We start from the raw sequence: 19,601 nt of genomic DNA on the forward strand, positions 1-19,601 counted from the left end.
TATTGTGTAGTAATTTATTTACATTATTTAAAAAAATTAGCTAAAATTTTATCAAAAATATATTATAATTTTTTAATTTAATAAAAATGTAATTTCTTTTTGTTATCAAAATATTCAAAATTTATCACAATTTTTTGAAAAATAGAAATTTTGTTTTTTGTTATTTAAATTTTATCAAACCCAATCTCCTTGATTTTGTGAAAATTCAAAATCATCTTTGTGAAGCAGTTCATAAAGCTTACCTTGTCCTTGGCCAACATTGGAGCGTGGCAAAGTGGCATAAGGATTGCCAGCTGGTACAGTTGGTTTAGGTTGAGTTGGAGGTGGAGCATTCCACTGTTGGGTTTGTGGTGGGAAAGTAACTGGGGACTTGGGAGCAGCGGCTGGTGGAGCACCATAGGGACGGGCATAGCCTTGGTTGTTGACCTGTAAAAGGAAGGAAGAAAGATAGGGGAAATAATTATAAAGAATTTTTGAAAGCAAAATTGTTTTGGAGTTTGTGAAAAATATATTATTATATTTTTTTTAGTGTACATTAGGGATATACTATTTTGTAATATTTTTCCTAAAGTTTTCGTACTTTTCTTAATTATAATTTATAATAAATAAATACTTCGTTTAACCGTTTTCTTTAATATCAGAACAATATTCCCCAACTGGTATTGTTTTGGAGTTTGTGAAAAATATATTATTATATTTTTTTTAGTGTACATTAGGGATATACTATTTTGTAATATTTTTCCTAAAGTTTTCGTACTTTTCTTAATTATAATTTATAATAAATAAATACTTCGTTTAACCGTTTTCTTTAATATCAGAACAATATTCCCCAACTGGTACTGGCTGGCAATTTAATGCTGCAAAATGGCACATCCCTAGTGTACATGTGCATATGGGTATTTCCATGAAGAGGAACATTTTTTACAAGTGCGGACAAAGGCAAAACCGTAGTTCAAAGTTGTTAAGAAATTTTCATCAAAATTCGATTTCGAGTCTCCGACAAGACTTCTCGTCTTTCAATAGAACTTAAATGCCATACCACAAGTTTGCCTACTGGTAAGGTAAGGCAGCAGCGAACGGTACTGACCGGTTCTAAAAAGCCCATACCATTCCTTTAGAAGAAGACCTTCGTCTCCTTTGTCTCACCTGGGGAACTGCGCCGCACGTTCACCCAAAGATAAGAGAGTGATAGGTTAGCAGTGGCAAAAAACATGGTATGTAGCAACACCAGATTTAAGCATATCAATATTCATATGGACACCAAGCTGTCACTAGATCAAAAAAGCTTGAAACCAAATTGATGAGGTTGTAATTGCTGGAAGACATTCATCGAGCATGTTGGAGGACTCATCGTTCCGAGAAACAAACTCTGACTCGGATCACAGCCTTGTTGCAACTTAAACAAATCAGATAAAATACGAACTGAGACAACTTGGAAGTTGGACATCCAAAGCTGCAATCACAACAGAGGGAAGTGACCAACGTGCATAACAAAATTTTAGGTAACCTTCTCCATATAGAAAAAGACTTTTGTGAGGTATTCTACTCATAGAAAACCACTTTAATTGGCCTTCCAGACTTTTGGGAGTTCCTCTATGCATTGAAGAACCTTTTAAGAGGTATTCTATTGATAGAAGACCCATTTAAAGGGTCTTCTATTTACAGAAAACCCGTTTGGTAGGTCTTCTATTTAGGAGGTAGTTCTCCTGTAGGAGGTCATCTATTTGTAAAAGACCCCTGTAGGAAGGAGTTCTTCCATGTATTGACCACCCTTTTAAGAGCTCTTCTATTTATATAAGACCACTATAGGAGATCTTCAATTTCTTGACGGCCTCTTTTAGAACTCTTCTATTTATTGACGAACGCTGTAGGAGGCCTTCCATTTATTGACGACCCCTATAGTAGTTCTATTATTTATTGACGACCCTTTAAAGAGCTCTTCTATTTATAGAAGACCCTTTTAGGAGGTCTTTTATTTATAGACGATTACTTTATGAGGACTACTAATTATAATAGACCCCTGCAAGGGGTCTTCCTTTGCAGCAGACCACTTAAGAAGGTCTTCTACTTATAGAATATCCCTTTAGGAGGTATTGTACTTTAGAAGGCCTATTTAGAAGGTATTCTACTTATAAAATTCACCTTAGGAGAACTTAAATTCATAGAAGACCGCCTTACGAGGTCTTCTTCTATCGAATACCGTTTTCGTTTGTCCCTTTTTTATAAAAGGGGGTCTTCTACTTATAAAATAAAGGTGGAAAAAAGCTGACTTAGTATTTGTAATAAAGCATTGAAAAATAGGGTTACCAGCCAAGTCGGACTATAGGAAAGGTTTGGAATCAAATGACTAACATTAAAATACTCCACTCAAACAATCGAAAATTAAAATAAAATAAATAATTAAAATATACAAATTTCGAATGATTTGTGATATAAATGCTAGTTTCCAAGCTTGGCCTTCGTCCACCCACTAAAAACACCATTCAATATGCCTGATGATCGGTCTAACCACCCGTGAAACGTAGCATAGTGGTTGAATGTGTGGGGCTTCGGTGGATTCCTAATTTTTCAATGTACATCTTAGGTCAAAATAACTCAACTCGAAAGAGAATTAATTCAAATATCACTCTAAATATGACCTTCGCCGTAATAAGGCAAAACAAAAAAGACCCTTTAAGTTGGCCTTCTACTTATCGAATACCGTTTTCGTTTGTCCTTTTTTTATAAAAGCAGGTCTTCTACTTATAGAGGACCCAATTAAGTGGTGTCCTACTTATAAAGAACACTTTAGGAGGTCTTCTATTTACAAAAAAAAAAAAAAAACAAGACCCTAAATAGAACATCATACGTAGAAAATAGATTTCCTATTTAGAAGATCCCTTTAGGAGGTACTCAACATATAGAAGACCCATTCTATTTATCGAAGACCGCTCTAGGAGGTACTCTATTTACAGAAGACACCTTTAGGAGGTATTATACTTTAGAAAACCCATTTAGGAGGTATTCTACTTATAAAATATATTCTAGGAGGTGCCCTATTTACACAAAAAAAAAAAACCTTCAGAAGAACGTATATTCATAAAAGACCCCCTTAGTAGGTATTTTATTAATAGAAGACCCTAAATAGAAAAGGATAGATGTCCTGTTTAGGAGGTGCTCTAAGTATAGAAGATCCCTTTACGAGGTACTGAACGTATAGAAGATCCCTTTAGGAGGTACTGAACGTATAGAAGACCCCTTCTATTTACCGAAGATCACTTACAGAAGACACCTTTAGGAGGTATTTAGGAGTTTAAAAAACCCATATAGGAGGTATTCTACTTATAAAATATACTTAAGGAGGTGTTCTATTTACAAAAAAAAAAAACCTTCAGATGACCTATATTCATAAAAGAACCCCTTAGGAGGTCTTCTATTAATAGAAGTCCCCTTAAGAAGGTCTTCTATTTATAGAATACCCTTATGGGATGTCTTCTCTTTGTCGAAGACCACTTTAGGGTGTATTTTATTTATCGAAGATCCTTTTAGTTGATCTTCTACTTATCGAAGACCCTTTACGTTGATCTTTTATTTATAGAAGCCCCCTTCAGGAGGTCTTCTACATATAGAAGACCTAATTAGGAGTTGTTCTACTTATAAAACACAGTTTAGGAGGTCTTCTATTTACAAAAGAACCCTTCAGTAGGTCGTACATTAGGATATCTTTTATTAATAGAAGACCCCTAAAGAAGGTCTTATATTCGGAGGTCTTCTATTTATCGAAGGATCTTTAGTTTACTTCTACTTACAGAAATCCTATTTAGGGGGGGTATAAGTATAGAAGACTCCTTTAGGAGGTAATCAACGAATAGAAGACCCCTCTAAGAGGTCTTCAATTTACGGAAGAGCCCTTTAGGGGCTTCTATTTACCGAAGACCCATTTATGAAGTCTTCTATTAACCGAAGACCCCCTTAGTAGGTTCCTATTTATAGAAGACCATTTTAAAAGGTCTTCTACGTATAGAAGACACCTTTAGGAGCTCATTTATTTATTGAAGACAATTTTAAGAGGTCTTCTATTTACGAAACGTCTCTCGAAGGGGTTTCTATAAAGGATCACCTAAGAATGTCTTCTATTTATAGAAGACTACTTTAGGAAGATTTCAGTTTATAAAATACCCCCTTCGGAAGTATTTTACTTATAAAAGCCAATTTAGGAGGTCTTCTATTTTCAGCAGGAGGTTGTCTATTCAAAAAAGACCCTTTTAGGACGTCGTCTATTCAAAAAGACCCCTTTAGGAGGTCTTCTATTTATCGAATACCCTCTTAGTTTATTTTCTACTTATAGAAATCCTCTTTAGGAAATGTCCTCTTTTAGTGTCTTTTCTGTTTACCGAAGACTCCTTTAGAAGGCCATCCATTTACCGAAGACCTCTTTAGGAGGCCATCTATTTACCGAATACCCCTTTAGAAGGTCTTTAACGTATAGAAGACTCCTTTAGGAGGTCTTCTATTTATTAGGATGTCTTCTTCATATAAAAGATTCCTCTAAGATGTCTTCTACGTATAAAAGACCTTTTTAGGAGGCATTAAATTTTTAGAAGACCTCTTTAGGAGGTCCTTTACTTATAAAAAACACTTAAAGAAGGTCTTCTTACAACTCTTCGGGAGGTCGTATATTCCAAAAAGATCCCTTTAGGATGTGTTCTATTTCTATAAGACCCCTTATGAAGGTTTTCTATTTATAGAAGATCTATTTATAGGAGACCCCCTTTCTGAGGTCCTCTATTTATCGAAGAACACTTTCGATGTTATTATATCCTCAGCCTTTAGGCTAGAAAGGGTATATACACTTTCATACGGGCAAAATGTGCCTCATCGAAATAATGGTATGTTTTGGACGAAATGTGTTTCAGACAATTTGGAGTTGATTTAGCCATGTCCGTCCGTCTGTCTGTCTGGCTGGTTGGTGGCAAATATAGCTTTAGAACAGATGAACCAATTCGGTTCAAATTTTGGCTTCCGTAATATTTTGTCCAAGCTTAGTTTATGTTCGAAGATGAGCTATATCGGTCCACTCCTTCCGGTACCTCCCCACAAAAGTTTGAAAGGTGCAAAAAACCCCTATGACACCGTGTGTAGTGGTTGGAGCGCAAGATAACTCTCGAACGGATCTGCCGATTCGGTCCAAAATGGCCTTCGTAATATTTCTTAGTTTAAGTTTGAAGATAAGCCATATCGATCCACTCCTTGAGGTACCTCCCCCACAAAAGTTCAAAAATGTTCGAAAAAATTGTGCGCACGATAACTCTTGATGGGAGAGACCGATTTGGTCCATACTTTACACATCCTAATATATCTACCAGATATAGGTCAGGTTCGAAAATGGACTATATTTGTCTACTCCATCGGGTACCTCCCACACAAATTTTTGGATAAACTCACTTTAAGACCTGCTCTCGAATCACTTTGATTTTTGTTGATGCAACTTGCATTCGCTGCCTCAATTACGACAGTTAAAGTTTTTTTCTGGGGCAAGTCCATACTTCTTGAGAAAACAGCCCGAAAGTTGTAAAAAACCCCTATGGTACCATATCGACACCTCCAAATAATAGTATGCTAAGTCTAAAAAGTGAGTTTTGCAGGAGAAGCTCTCAAAGTTTGGAAATTTTTTTGAACTTCAGTACTATGCTAAGTCAATATTTGTTTATAACTTCTGTTCGGATTGACCGATCATTACCAAAATTAGACAGAATTTAAGTTAAAGGGCGTTCGACACCTCCAAATAATAGTTTCCTAATTCTGAAAAGCAAGTTTTGCAGGACAAGCTCTAAAAGTTTGGAAATTTCTTTGACCTTCAGTACTATGCTAAGTAAATATTTGTTAATAACTTCTGTTCGGATTGTCCGATCATTACCAAAATTTGACAGAATTTAAGTTAAAGGACGTTAAATATAAAAATGTAAAGAACTTGAAAACATGCTAAGTCGACTTAGCATACTATTGTTTGGAGGCGTCGATATGTAGTGGCTAGAGGGCTCGAAACGTCCACATTTTGAATATTGTAATATTTCTTCGAAAATTAGATGAAATCCGAAGGTGGCGCTTATAGGTCCACTCTTTCCGGTACCTCTCCCACAAAAGTTCGAAAATATTCGCTAAAATCGTACGTACGATTTCTCATAGACGTAGCAACCGATTTGATCCAAACTTTGGATCTCTAAATATTATCGAAACTCAGTTTATGTTCAATGTTCAACATTTTTGTGTGGTTCGAGGATCCTTTGGACATTTTTACCGAAGGTTTTCCTAGTGGCCCTGATTACAACGATATTATCTTTTTCTTAGGCTAGTGTGATAAGAAAGCCCTATCTATCGATATAGCCGCAAATTTTTGAGCTTTTATCCATACTTTTGTCGGTGCATACGCCCACCTTCTTGAAAATCCCCCTAAATACATAAGCTTTTTTTTTTTTTTTTGGAAAAAAGTATTTCAATCCACACAGGCTGATGGTATATCTCTGTTGGCAAAGCCGACTGATGCTTTTTTATTTATTCTGTTTAAAATCCTTTTCAGACAAGTCAACAAAATAAAGAAATTCGTAACCACAGCCACAACCTTAAAAAAACCGAAAATCGGGAGGTATCGTTCTATGGGGGCTATATGAAGGCCTGAACCTAAACCGACAAATTTTAGGTGGGAAGTTTTTTTACCCCCAAGGAAGACAAGACAACCTTCAAAATACCGGAAATCAGGAGGTACCCTTTTATGGGGTCTATATGAAGACGTGGACCTATACCCAGAAATTTCAGTTGGAAAGTTTTATACCCCCAACGAAGACTTAATACCAAATTTCAGGCACTTCGGAGGGATATTGAGGCCACAACCTTCAAAATACCAGAAATCCGGAGGTACCGTTTTATGGGGGCTATATGAAGAAGTGGACCTTTACCGACAAATTTCAGGTGGAAAGTTTTATACCCCCAACGAAGACAAAATCCCATATTTCAGTCACTTCCGTGGGATATTGAGGCCACAACCTTCAAAATACTGAAAATCGGGAGGTATCGTTCTATGGGGGCTGTATAGAGACGTGGACCTATACTGACAAATTTCAGGTGGAAAGTTTTATACTCCCAACGAAGACTTTATACAAAATGTCAGCCATTTAAGTGTGATGTTGAGGCCACAACCTTCAAAATATCGGAAATCGGGAGGTACCGTTCTATGGGGGCTATATGAAGACGTGGACCTATGCGGACAAATTTCAGGTGTAAGTTTCCCCCTAACGAAGACTTAATACCGCATCTCAGCCATTTCGGTGGGATTTTTAGACCACAAATCCTTGTATATATTTTTGCATATGATTTAGCATATGCTCATTTTATGCAAATATGTTGAAATATGTCAAAATATGCACGATATGCAAAATTTTCTGGGCCTAATTCGTTTTATTTTTTGATAAAACGAGTTTCTGTCTAATCAGATTTTCTCTACGACCATCCTAACCATATATGCATTTGCATAGGATTCCGCTGTCTAGTAATTAAGGACATTTGTCGGTAAGTAAATGTAGTAGACGCTAAGTCCTACCTATACAAAGAGTGCTGTCAACTTATATTTAAACTTTGCATTCATAATTTTGTGTTTTAATTTTGCCGATATTTGTCGCTAACTCAAAAAGTGAGTTACAGAATTGCCTTACTGTGTATCATCGATCATGGCATCGGTCCAACTTGAGACCATTGTTATTTTTTTTAATAAATATAAGAATTTTAAATGCCTTTCCTCTTGGAAATACCCACAATTATGTGTATGTACAAAAACAGCAGAATACAGTTACAATGAATTAAATTATTTGGATACTGGACCAAGTAAATAGGTCATTAGATATATTTTTTTTAAATTTCAGTACCAATGTGACCAGTATGTGGTATAACCGTTTGCTGCTGTGTTTATTTATAAAATACTTTTATCTGTCTTAAAAGATATTTTGAATATTCTATTTTTATCACTTATAAAAAAATATTCTATTACTAAAACCCATTTCTATATTATTTTACTAATTAAAACAGCTAAAACATGGTTAACATGCAAACAGGTGGGGTTAGCTTTAAATCATAACAAATAACAAAAACAACATTTCTAAGGAATACACTACATTCATAAGCTTTCATTAGCCTTGGTATGATCATCATGAAACTCAATGATGATTATGTGGCAATGATCTTTCAGATTTGGGACATGCTGCTTTTGCTGCAATTCTTGTTTATTTTTTTTTTTCTTGGCCTACTTACCTTGTAATTAACATTAGTGCCCTTACCGGGTGGCACAACACTACGTATGACATTACCCGTTATTGTTACATATTCAAAGGGTTTGTCACCGGAGCCACCAACACCGTTACTGGCCGATTGTTCACTTATACTAGGCCTTGAGGACATGTCGTTAGTAGCCGTATTAGAAGAAGAGGTGGTGGTGTTGTTGCTGTTGCAGATGTTCAGATTCGAGTTGGTCTTGGTGTTGTCGCTATTAATTAGACTCTTATCTACAATTGGTAAATTGCTACTAGGTGGTGGTGTTGATGTTGTTGTAGTTGTTGGTAACTGTTGTTGTGGTGCAACCTGACATGAATCAAATTTCAATTGATTATTGAGTGTGGCTGTTAAAGCAGCAACACTTGGTAAACTAGTGTTGTTGATGTCAGCATCAATGCTGATGAAATTGTTGTTGTTGTTGCTGTGAAAAGGATATGCTTGTTGTTGTTGTGGTGGTTTTTGCAATATGCCATTTGTGTTGCTTGGATTGGGTATGTAGGGTTTGGGTGTTGTATTGCTGGCAATGTAAGAATTATTAATGAATGTATGACTGGGACGGCTATTATTGTTGTGCGTGTTATGGGAGCCACTAGTCACTGGTGTTGTTGTGGGTGCTGTGGCGGTGCTATTATTATTGTCTGCATAGTTGTGTGTTTGTTGCTGGTTGCCATTCTTATTTTGGGTCAACAATTTATTGGAATACTCTTTTAAAAATTTATTATAGACCTTTTGTGTTGTAGGCAGTGTGGCCGTAGCTACCGCAATGCCGCCGCCACCACCAACACCTACAACTCCTGGACTTGCCTTGGCCGCAGAGACCTTATTGTAGGAATTCTTATCGTTTTCATTTTGCTTGGTCAACAACCATTTGGCATTGTTGTTGCTGGTATTGTTGTGCTGTTTTACTGTGTTAATGTATAAATCGGCATTGTTATCCTGGATGGGCATTGGTGGTGGTGGCGGTGGTGGGGGTAAGGGCGATGACATATAATTATCACTATTACCACTGCCACCACTGCCTATGCCATAGTTTAGGGACGATGATGATGAGGATGTCTGGCGTGAATGCAACGGTGATGAGGAACCATAATGATCCAAGGATATGGAAGAACTGGCCTGATTATTTGTCATTGTTTGTTGGTTGACCTGCTGGGGATAGCTGCTGTAGGGTGTTGGCGATAGGGAATGTGTTGAGGAATGTGTTGTATTGGAACCCGATGACATCGAGGATAAACTGCTCAATGTGCGAGTATGTGGTGGAATGTTGGTGTTGTTGTTACTATTGTTATCACTGCTGTTGTTAATGTTTTGTTCTTCAAATTGTTGAAGTTGTGTGGGTGATGGAGGTGGTGGCAAGGGTAAATCGTTGAGATTCATTTCTTCCGGCTGCTGGCGTTGTTTCATTTCACAATGTGTGGTGGTGTTGGTAAGCAAGTGAACATTTTTTTTTGTTTTTTTTTTGGAGTATTTGAAGTTTGTTAATTAGCAAAGTTAGCAGTGCCAAGCAAGCGTAAACATTTTTGTTAAGCATTTGGTTTGATTCACATATTAGAAAAAAAACGGAAAATAAAAAAAAAACAACAACAACAAATAAATAAAATATTAAACACAAAAAATACAAGTTAAAACATAAAATAAACATGTGACACAACAATTACATGAAAATGAAAACATTTTTGTTTTTTTTTTTTTTTTTTGAAATTATATTTTAAATGTGCGTTTGTGTGTTGTGGGAAGTTGTTCTTTTATTAAGGATTTAGGGGTTTTGAATTGTTTAAAATTACAGGAAATTTTTGAGATCATAATTTTATGTTTCGTGCTGAAAATATTTAATAAATGTCAAATGTTTAAAAATTGTATTTAAACTGTTCAGTTTTGACAAACATTTGAAAATTGCGGAGTTTGTATTAGTATTGAAAAAAGTGCTGAATAACATTTCCATGGAGGGTTTGAGAGAAAACTGATTCAAATATCTATGGCAAAGGAAGGGTAATTTTCGTTACTTTATTTTGGAACAACATAAAAGTTTTTGAGAGAAAAATTCTTTGCAAAACCGATGGCCCATTTAGCACAGATCAAAAATATGGGTGTCATATAAATCATATAAACTTTACACCGTACATAGCCATAGTCAAACCTATAAAATAGCAATGACAATGTTGTATTGGCCAACACGAATGGCATATTGCAATATCAGAAATTAGAAATGACTGGGACGTTGCAACCTGAATACTCTTACAGATTTCCAACAATCACTATTTTAAAACTCCTGAACTCTTGTTTTATCTTATATTTTTAACTTACAGTTAATTCTATTCCCATCCTATATTTCGTATACCTTTAGAGGATCACAATGGACAGGAAGGTCTCTAAATAGCGCAGTCACATACCTATGTGGCTACACATCCCCAAACCTAACCTGACCTTGGATTTTCTTCATATCTACTTACGAAGACCAAAATTGTGATATGACCCTCAAGTTGTAGTTGTAAGGAAAATTTTATTTCTCCTACCAAACAAATCGGACGCCACACAGTCGTTCAGGAATAGATTTTCCGCTTGTTAGTTAATTACAATAGTAAACATTAGGGTTATGTCTTTTTTACAACCTCGTATCCCGGTATGATATTTTGATGTGCTTTTAGCTAAGATTTCATAAAAATTTAATTATAGAGTGATTCGATGAGAAAAGCTTCCGCGCAAAATGATTTTAATGTTTTTATTTTTCAGAACTTTTGACGATTTTTTGAAGTTACTTTAAGCAGATATTTAACTGAAAACAGAGAATAGGGGCACACGACATAACCGTTTGTTTCTCACTAATTTTATCATCGTATTATAACATATATATAATTTTATATTATATATAAATTTATTTCATATATCATAAAAATTAAAAGTGGTTTGTGCGGGAACTTATTTTAAAATGTAAATGGAATAAAAGATATTTTAGTCATTAATAGGCAAAAGGCCATTCGTTCGTGCAACAGGAAATATTTTTTGAGAAATTTTTTTTTTCATTTCATAAACAATTTTTTCAAAAATATAGTTTTTCAAATTGGTTTGTGCGGAACCCTTTTTTATAATAAATTTGAATAAATGTTATTTTAGGTATTAATAGGCAAAAGTTCATTCATTCTCACTACAGGAAATCATTTTTGAGAAAAAAAATTCAAAAAGTCATAACCCTAGTAAACGTATTGAAACTAAGGAAACCAAATAATTAAGTCAAAATATTGGAAGGTGCGGGAGTGGCGTGCTCCTTAAGACGACAATTTTTTGGCAATTGTGGAAAATAGGTAATTTTTGCACATTTCTGAAGAAAGAAATAGCTATTTCTCAGGAACAATGACAGATATTAGGTGTGTTCGTTTACTCAATAAGTTGTACAAGTCCAGTAACTTCTTCTACTGTAGAGTAAACAAACAACATCCAATAACAATTTGTACAAATGTTGCGTAAACAAACACACATATTGTGTTTATTGTTGTTTTTGTTTTTGTTAGATAGCATTGTTGTCTTTCAATAAATTACCGCAGCGTTTACACGAAGTGAGCTATTTTATATTTGCTCAGGCACTAAATTTTAGTAAAATTCCAAATTAAGTGGACTAGAACTTTTAGGGAACAGCATGAAACAAAGTTCCGTTTTCACAAAATTATGTCCAAATGTGTCCTCTTTCAGCCCATATATACTTTTGTACGCGCACCGTTCGGTACGTTTAACACTTTTTTAAATTTTTTGAAATTACATGGGTACACATGTGTGTGTGTGTTTTTTTTCAATACCGTTCCCCATATAAATTATAGCTTTTTTCACAATGGACTTTTTGTTAATATATGAGTTTTTACAAGAGTTATATGAGTTTTTAATTTTGGAAAAAATAAAATTTTTTGAAAAAATTTAAAAATTTTTTAATTAATTCTCTTTCGAGTTGATCTTATTAGACCTATTATATACATTGAAAATTTAGGAGTCTACCGAAGTCACACATTCAACCATTACGCTGCGTTTCACGGGTGGTTAAATTGTTTAATTTGTTTAAAATTAAAAAAATTGTTTAATTTTTTTCCAAAAAAAAAAACAAAATTTTTTAAATTTTTGTGTACTTTAGGTTTGTTTATTGGTGTTTGACCTTTTTTAAATAGTTAGAGCATATGAAAAATTCAAAAACACTCATATTTTTGCAAGATATGAAAAAACTCAAATTTTAAAACTTTTTTAATATTTGATTTTTATGAAAATTTGTTGAAAAGATTAAAAAAAAAAATGGAAAAATGTTTAAAAAAAATTACATTGGTACAAATGTGTGTTTGAACGTTTCCAATATAAATAATAGCTTTTTGTACGCAATGGACTATTTTAATATAGAGTTTTTACAAGAGTTATATGAGTTTTTAATTCTGGAAAAAATAAAACTCGTTGAAAAAATTAAAAAAAAAAATTGAAAAAATTTTTTAAACATTTTTTTCCAATAAACACATTTTTTAATTTTTTGTACTTTTATAGTTTGTTTATTGGTGTTTGACCTTTTTTTAATAGTTAGATCACAATGTTCATAGATGAGAAAAATCAAAAAACAAAAAAAAAAAATTAAATAAATCGCGATTCAAGTTGACATTTTTAGGAGTTGTTTAGGTTTTCACGAAAATGTTGTAGCCATGAAAATTCTCTACAAGATTTACCTTTACAGTATTATCGTAGGTTTTGCCATTTTTGAGATATTCAAGTTCAAATTGGGACAATGAACTGACTGTATCCGCCCCCTTATAAAACAATGTCATGTACTGTGTCTTTAACTATCTTTAAATGAAAACCGCTTACACAGGGGAAGTTTTTGTGAATTCTGAAACAGCAATGTTCATAAATGAGAAAAATCCAAAAACAAGAAAAAATCTCTGTCGGGATTTTTAAATAAATCGCGGTCAATTTTCGCATTTTTAGGTGTTTTTAGGTTTTCACGATTTTGCTTGGAAACCGCAAGTCCAATCGAAATGGAGCTAAAGAAAGTGTTGTAGCTGTGAAATTTCTCTACAGAATTGACGTTTATGATTTTTCCTCAGGCTGTATCATTTTTGAGATAAAGAAGCTCAGTTTACATCATTAGGGTTTTGTTAGGGTTTCGCGATTTTGCTTGAATACGGCAAGTCTTATCGGCATGGGACTTGAGAAAAGCTTATAGCTGTGAAAATTCTCTACAAGACTGGCTTATTTAAGTTTTCCTACTTTGTACCATTTTTTTAGGTATATAAGTTTAAGTTGAGAAATTGCAGTCATGACATTGTTTTATAAGGAGACGATACAGAATTTAATTGAATTTGAATTGTCCCAATTTTAACTTCTATATCTCAAAAGTTGTAAAACCTACGAAAATATTATTAAGGTCAATCTTGTAGAGAATTTTGATAGCTACAACATTTTCTTTATTCCCATTTTGATAGGACTTGCGGTTTCCAAGCAAAATCACAAAAACCTTAACAACCCCTAAAAATGTCAACTTGAATCACGATTTATTCAAAAAGCGCTCCAGCCATTTTTTTTTTTTTTGTTTTTTGATTTTTCTCATCTATGAACATTGTAGTTTCAGAATCCGCAAAAACTTCCCAGGTGTAAGAGAGTTTTATGAAAACTAAAGGAGCATTTTTTTTAATTTTTGAAAATGAAAATTTGTTAAAAAAAAAAATGATTTTTCCAAACAAAAACATTTTTTTATTACTCGTGCACAAGTCCATTAAATTTTTTGAAATTACATGGGTAAAAATTTGTATTTTTTCCATACCGTTTCCCATATAAAATATAGCTTTTTTTACACAATGGACTTTTTTATATATGAGTTTTTATAAGAGTTGTAAGAGTTTTTAATTGTGGAAAAAATAAAATTTGTTGAAAAACTTTTTAAAAAATTCATTGGAAAAAATTTTTAAGAAATTTAAAAACTCAAAACAATCATGTTTTGATGTAAAATATGAAAAAAACTCACAATTAAAACTTTTTTTAATAAACGGGTTTTATAAAACTCAAGTTTTATGAAAACTCAAGGAGTATTTTTTTAATTTTAGAAAAAAATAAATTTGTAGAAAACGAACTTTTAAAAAAATTGCTTTTGAAAAAAATTAAAAAATTTTTTTTCCAAACAAATTTTTGAGATATAGAAGTTTTTTTTTAATTTTTTTTACTTTATGGTTTGTTTGACCTTTTTAAATTGTTAGAGCATATGAAAAAACTCAAAAACACCCATATTTTGATGTCAAATATGGAAAAAACTCAAATTTTAACTTTGACCTTGAATTCCTCTGCCACTACTAGACCGAATTCAAATATTTTAAATGCATGGGAAAGTTAATTATGTTAAATATATATCTATCCGTTCAAAAGTTAAAGAGTTTTGACCAGGAATAATCGATTCTGAACCGCTGTGTCTGTACAAAGTCTGATGATTTTTTTCCAGCCCTTACCTACTGAATTGAAGACTAAAAAACTCACATTTTAAAACTTTTTTTAATAAATGGGTTTTTATAAGAATTATATGAGTTTTATGAAAACTCAAGAAGCATTTTTTTAATTTTAGAAAAAAGTAAACTTGTAGAAAACTAATTTAAAAAAAAAATTGAAAAAATTAAAGAAAAATTTTTCCAAACAAAAACTTGTTTTTATTTTTTTGTACTTTTATGGTTTGTTTGACCTTTTTTAAATAGTTAGAGCATATGAAAAACTCAAAAACACTCATAGTTTGTGCAAAGTATGAAAAAACTTAAAACTTTTAACTTTGACCTTGAATTCCTCTGCTACTACTAGACGGAATTCAAATATTTTTAATGCATCGGAAAGCTGATTATGTTAACTGTCGAACAAATTATGAAAATATATATATATATCCGTTCAAAATTTAAAGAGTTTTGACCAGGAAAGTCGATTCTGAACCGCTGTATACCCGAAAAGTCTGTACAAAGTCTGAGGTTTTTCTTCCAGCCCTTACCTACTGAATCGAAGAAGGTAGTAATTCAAAATTCCATAGGTTATAACTTTAAAGACCATAAAGTTATATCTTGAAGAAAAAGAAATACACACCATATACCCGACATGTCTGTACAAAGTCTGATGTTTTTCTTACACCTATACGCTGTGTGATATATACCTGACAAGTCTGTATAAAGTCTGATGTTTTTCTTCCAGCCCATACCTACTGAATTGAAGAAGGTAGTAATTCAAAATTCCATAAGACTATAAAACTATAACTTTAAAACCATAAAGTTATATCACGAAGAACAAAATTACACGCCATATACCCGACATGTCTGTACCAAATCTGATGTTTTTCTCGCACCCAGTCCCTCTCTAAAAAACTTATTTAATTTTTCGTGTGTTTTGTTTTAAGATGACCTTTTATTGTTAAGAATATCTTGACCCATTTGGAAAAACGGCAAATAAAAACATCCTTGCAAATAAAAACATCCTTGGAAAGACTAAATGAAGAAGGTCACCTCGATAATCAATATCAGAATTTGGAATATTGCCGGAAACCGGAACTAGTGCAAGCCTATTTTGAAATTAGATGCAGAAATTCAAGAAAGGTTCTGCAATAAAATCATATACACGAATTGAAGTTAGCCTCTTTCAAGTTGTATTGTGTGGGCAGGGAGATTTGAAACACCCACGAATCTAAAGACCAGTCCCGCAAATATTGGGCACATCGGTTCTGGAGCAAAGTCTGTTGTTAGGTATTCACCCCAACCGTTAAAATTGAGTATGTTTTAATTTATTACCAGTTTGGAAATTGAGGGTGGATACATAGCATCTTCTTGCAGTATAGTTCTTCAAAAAGCTCTTTATAAGGGACCTTTCGATTTGTGAAGGTTTTAGGTGCGGTTGGAAATTTTCCTAGGGAAGGTAATTTTCCTAGATAGTCTTCCTAGGAAAGGTACTCAGTGAAACATTACAAAAATTCAACAATGTTTACCAAATTTTAGAACATGACACAATATTTGGAACTATTAAAACACAAGATCATCTTTTTAAAATAAACTTAAACAGATTAACTCCATGTTATATTATTTTCTTTAGTTAGTTTCGTAAGCTATGATTAAGTTATAGGTCAAGGCCAATTTTATTATTCATCCATTTCATATGTGCAATAGAATTGAAATAATATGCAAAAATATTTAAAAATATATTCCTTCACTTAAAGAGTATTCCAATATATTTTGTTATTTCTTAAACTTCCAAAAATTTCTCATTAATTAATTAGATAATCAATTAATTTTGTTTTTTTATTGGTTATCTTCTATTTTCATTATGTAATTGTTATGTTGCAGAGTATTGATTGCTGAGTATTGATGGGTGTAATGACAAATGCTACTTTACAATTTCTATTTTTTCTTTCTTAAAATTCGAACAACACCAGACGAAGATTTGCGTTTATTTCTTGTATCGAGGAAAAATTAAATTATGTCGTTGTAAATTAAAAAAAAAAAAAAAAAAACGGAGAGTAAAAAATAAACGCCAAATATCACAAATAAAAATTATAACTCGAAATATATAGGGTTCTGTGTATAATCCCTATTAATTCGTTGCACTTTTTTTGATGGTTAAAAATTTATATTTCAAACGAATACCGCGCGCACCGTAACGAACCGCATACGTTGACTATAAAGAAACTAAGAAATCAGACTAAATTTACGTTACCAATAAATGACAGCATTAAGTCCGCCGCCACCAACATCTTTCAGTTGGTTATTGGTTTCGGACGTGCATACAAATAAAATGAAATGAATAAACCTAATCACCACACAACCAATACATGTAAATGCGGAGAAGTATGCGACATTTACACCTAACAAGTAAGGGACATTCACATTTTTTGATAAGGCGCTACAATATTTCGGTTGGTTTGTTCAGTTGATCTAGGGGAAATGTCAAAAGTAACACTAAAGAAAAATAAGTAAATAAAATCGAGGAAATGATTTTATTTCTTATTTATTTTTTCCTTTGTTTTTATTTGTACTAGAAAAGGTGCGAATTCCCACCTCTCTCTCTTCTTAAATTTGATTGGCATTCTCTTCCGTAAATTACTTAAATATTGACGATTTTACTTCGTTGATCTGTTTGAAAATAGCACAGCTGCCATCCATGTTTGTAAATTGTTGTTAAGCCAAAAATATAGCGTTAATTGCTATTGCTATTAAAATAGCACCAACTTGTTATATTCTATCCGAGACTCTTAAAAATAAACCAAAAATTCGAAATACTCATGCCATGATGGTCGGACATCAACCAGCAACCAGAGCAAGTTGTTGATCAATAAATATCCATAGCACCTTAGATTTAGATTTTACAGTGAAATTTGCATTAGTTGTGCCACCATCATCACCAAGAGCAGAAAATAAAATAAATTGCAATTTAATTTTAGAAATAACAAATTTTTTCCGAATGAGTAAAAGTGAATAACTTATAGTTGGCACTCGGTGGTGTGTTATGCAGTTTGGTCTCTATACGATGGCATGAATGTCAGGTGCGGTGGCCGGAATGAATCTTTAAACATTGGTTGGTAAAAAGCCTATGGCTAATTTAGTTTTTGTTTAGTTTTCTGATGAGTTAAATTAATCATTTTGTCATTTGCTTAAAGAGAAGTGACATTGTATTTAAATTGTAATCTGTAATTATGTCAATTTCTCTACGTTTATTCTCAAAAACAAATTACAGATCTTGTGGGTTATATGTGTATTTTGTAGTTGCTTTTTTTGCTTAAGCTTTTCTTCAATTGTTGTCTCTTGACGATGATATTAGATCAAAATTCGATAAGACTTTCAAGATATACAAAGTTTTAGAGACAAACTTATTTCTCCAACCAAGCAAATCACGCGCCGTTTACCCGACATGTCTGTACAAAATCTGATGTTTTTCTTCCACTCTCGTTCTCTATTGTTCCCCGGAGAAAGACTTAATCATACTTTCTGCTGTTAGAGGGCATAACAACTCGTTTTTACAGACCCTTTCTGAAAGAAAAGATGGTTCTATAGACCCTTTCTGAAAGAAAAGGTGCTTCTATAGATCCTTTCTCAAAAAAGGTGCTTCTATTGACCCTTTCTCAAAGAAAGGTTGCTTCTATTGACCCTTTTTGAATGAAAGGGTGATTCTATAGTCCCTTTCTGAAAGAAAGGGTGCTTCTATAGTCCCTTTCTGAAAGAAAGGGTGCTTCTATAGTCCCTTTCTGAAAGAAAGGGTGCTTCTATAGTCCCTTTCTGAAAGAAAGGGTGCTTCTATAGTCCTTTTCTGAAAGAAAGGGTGCTTCTATAGTCCTTTTCTGAAAGAAAGGGTGCTTCTATAGTCCCTTTCTGAAAGAAAGGGTGCTTCTATAGTCCCTTTCTGAAAGAAAGGGTGCTTCTATAGTCCCTTTCTGAAAGAAAGGGTGCTTCTATAGTCCCTTTCTGAAAGAAAGGGTGCTTCTATAGTCCCTTTCTGAAAGAAAGGGTGCTTCTATAGTCCCTTTCTGAAAGAAAGGGTGCTTCTATAGTCCCTTTCTGAAAGAAAGGGTGCTTCTATAGTCCCTTTCTGAAAGAAAAGGTGCTTCTATAGTCCCTTTCTGAAAGAAGGGGTGCTTCTATAGTCCCTTTCTGAAAGAAAGGGTGCTTCTATAGTCCCTTTCTGAAAGAAAGGGTGCTTCTATAGTCCCTTTCTGAAAGAAAGGGTGCTTCTATAGTCCCTTTCTGAAAGAAAGGGTGCTTCTATAGTCCCTTTCTGAAAGAAAGGGTGCTTCTATAGTCCCTTTCTGAAAGAAAGGGTGCTTCTATAGTCCCTTTCTGAAAGAAAGGGTGCTTCTATAGTCCCTTTCTGAAAGAAAGGGTGCTTCTATAGTCCCTTTCTGAAAGAAAGGGTGCTTCTATAGTCCCTTTCTGAAAGAAATGGTGCTTCTATAGTCCCTTTCTGAAAGAAAGGGTGCTTCTATAGTCCCTTTCTGAAAGAAAGGGTGCTTCTATAGTCCCTTTCTGAAAGAAAGGGTGCTTCTATAGTCCCTTTCTGAAAGAAAGGGTGCTTCTATAGTCCCTTTCTGAAAGAAAGGGTGCTTCTATAGTCCCTTTCTGAAAGAAAGGGTGCTTCTATAGTCCCTTTCTGAAAGAAATGGTGCTTCTATAGTCCCTTTCTGAAAGAAAGGGTGCTTCTATAGTCCCTTTCTGAAAGAAAGGGTGCTTCTATAGTCCCTTTCTGAAAGAAATGGTGCTTCTATAGTCCCTTTCTGAAAGAAAGGGTGCTTCTATAGTCCCTTTCTGAAAGAAAGGGTGCTTCTATAGTCCCTTTCTGAAAGAAAG

General features: G+C 33.6%; 1 protein-coding gene across 50 annotated transcripts in view; it reads right to left on the reverse strand.

Moving 5' to 3' along the window:
- Window positions 1-19,601, reverse strand: part of Zasp52 (Z band alternatively spliced PDZ-motif protein 52) — a 452,865-nt gene that overhangs the window by 25,483 nt on the left and 407,781 nt on the right. For 25 of the 50 annotated variants that reach the window (XM_073989407.1, XM_073989422.1, XM_073989388.1 and 22 more), the window contains exons 10-11: window positions 8,278-8,604; window positions 243-426 (exon numbers count right to left, since the gene is read on the reverse strand). In XM_073989407.1, the coding sequence (XP_073845508.1) occupies window positions 243-426; window positions 8,278-8,604 (511 nt within the window). The remainder of the gene's footprint in view (window positions 1-242; window positions 427-8,277; window positions 8,605-19,601) is intronic. The other 25 variants (XM_073989412.1, XM_073989435.1, XM_073989425.1 and 22 more) reach the window with 1 other exon arrangement.

This window comes from Musca autumnalis, unplaced genomic scaffold (assembly GCF_047663935.1).
Source record: "Musca autumnalis isolate F117 unplaced genomic scaffold, ASM4766393v1 scaffold_5, whole genome shotgun sequence".
NCBI classification, from domain to species: domain Eukaryota; kingdom Metazoa; phylum Arthropoda; class Insecta; order Diptera; family Muscidae; genus Musca; species Musca autumnalis.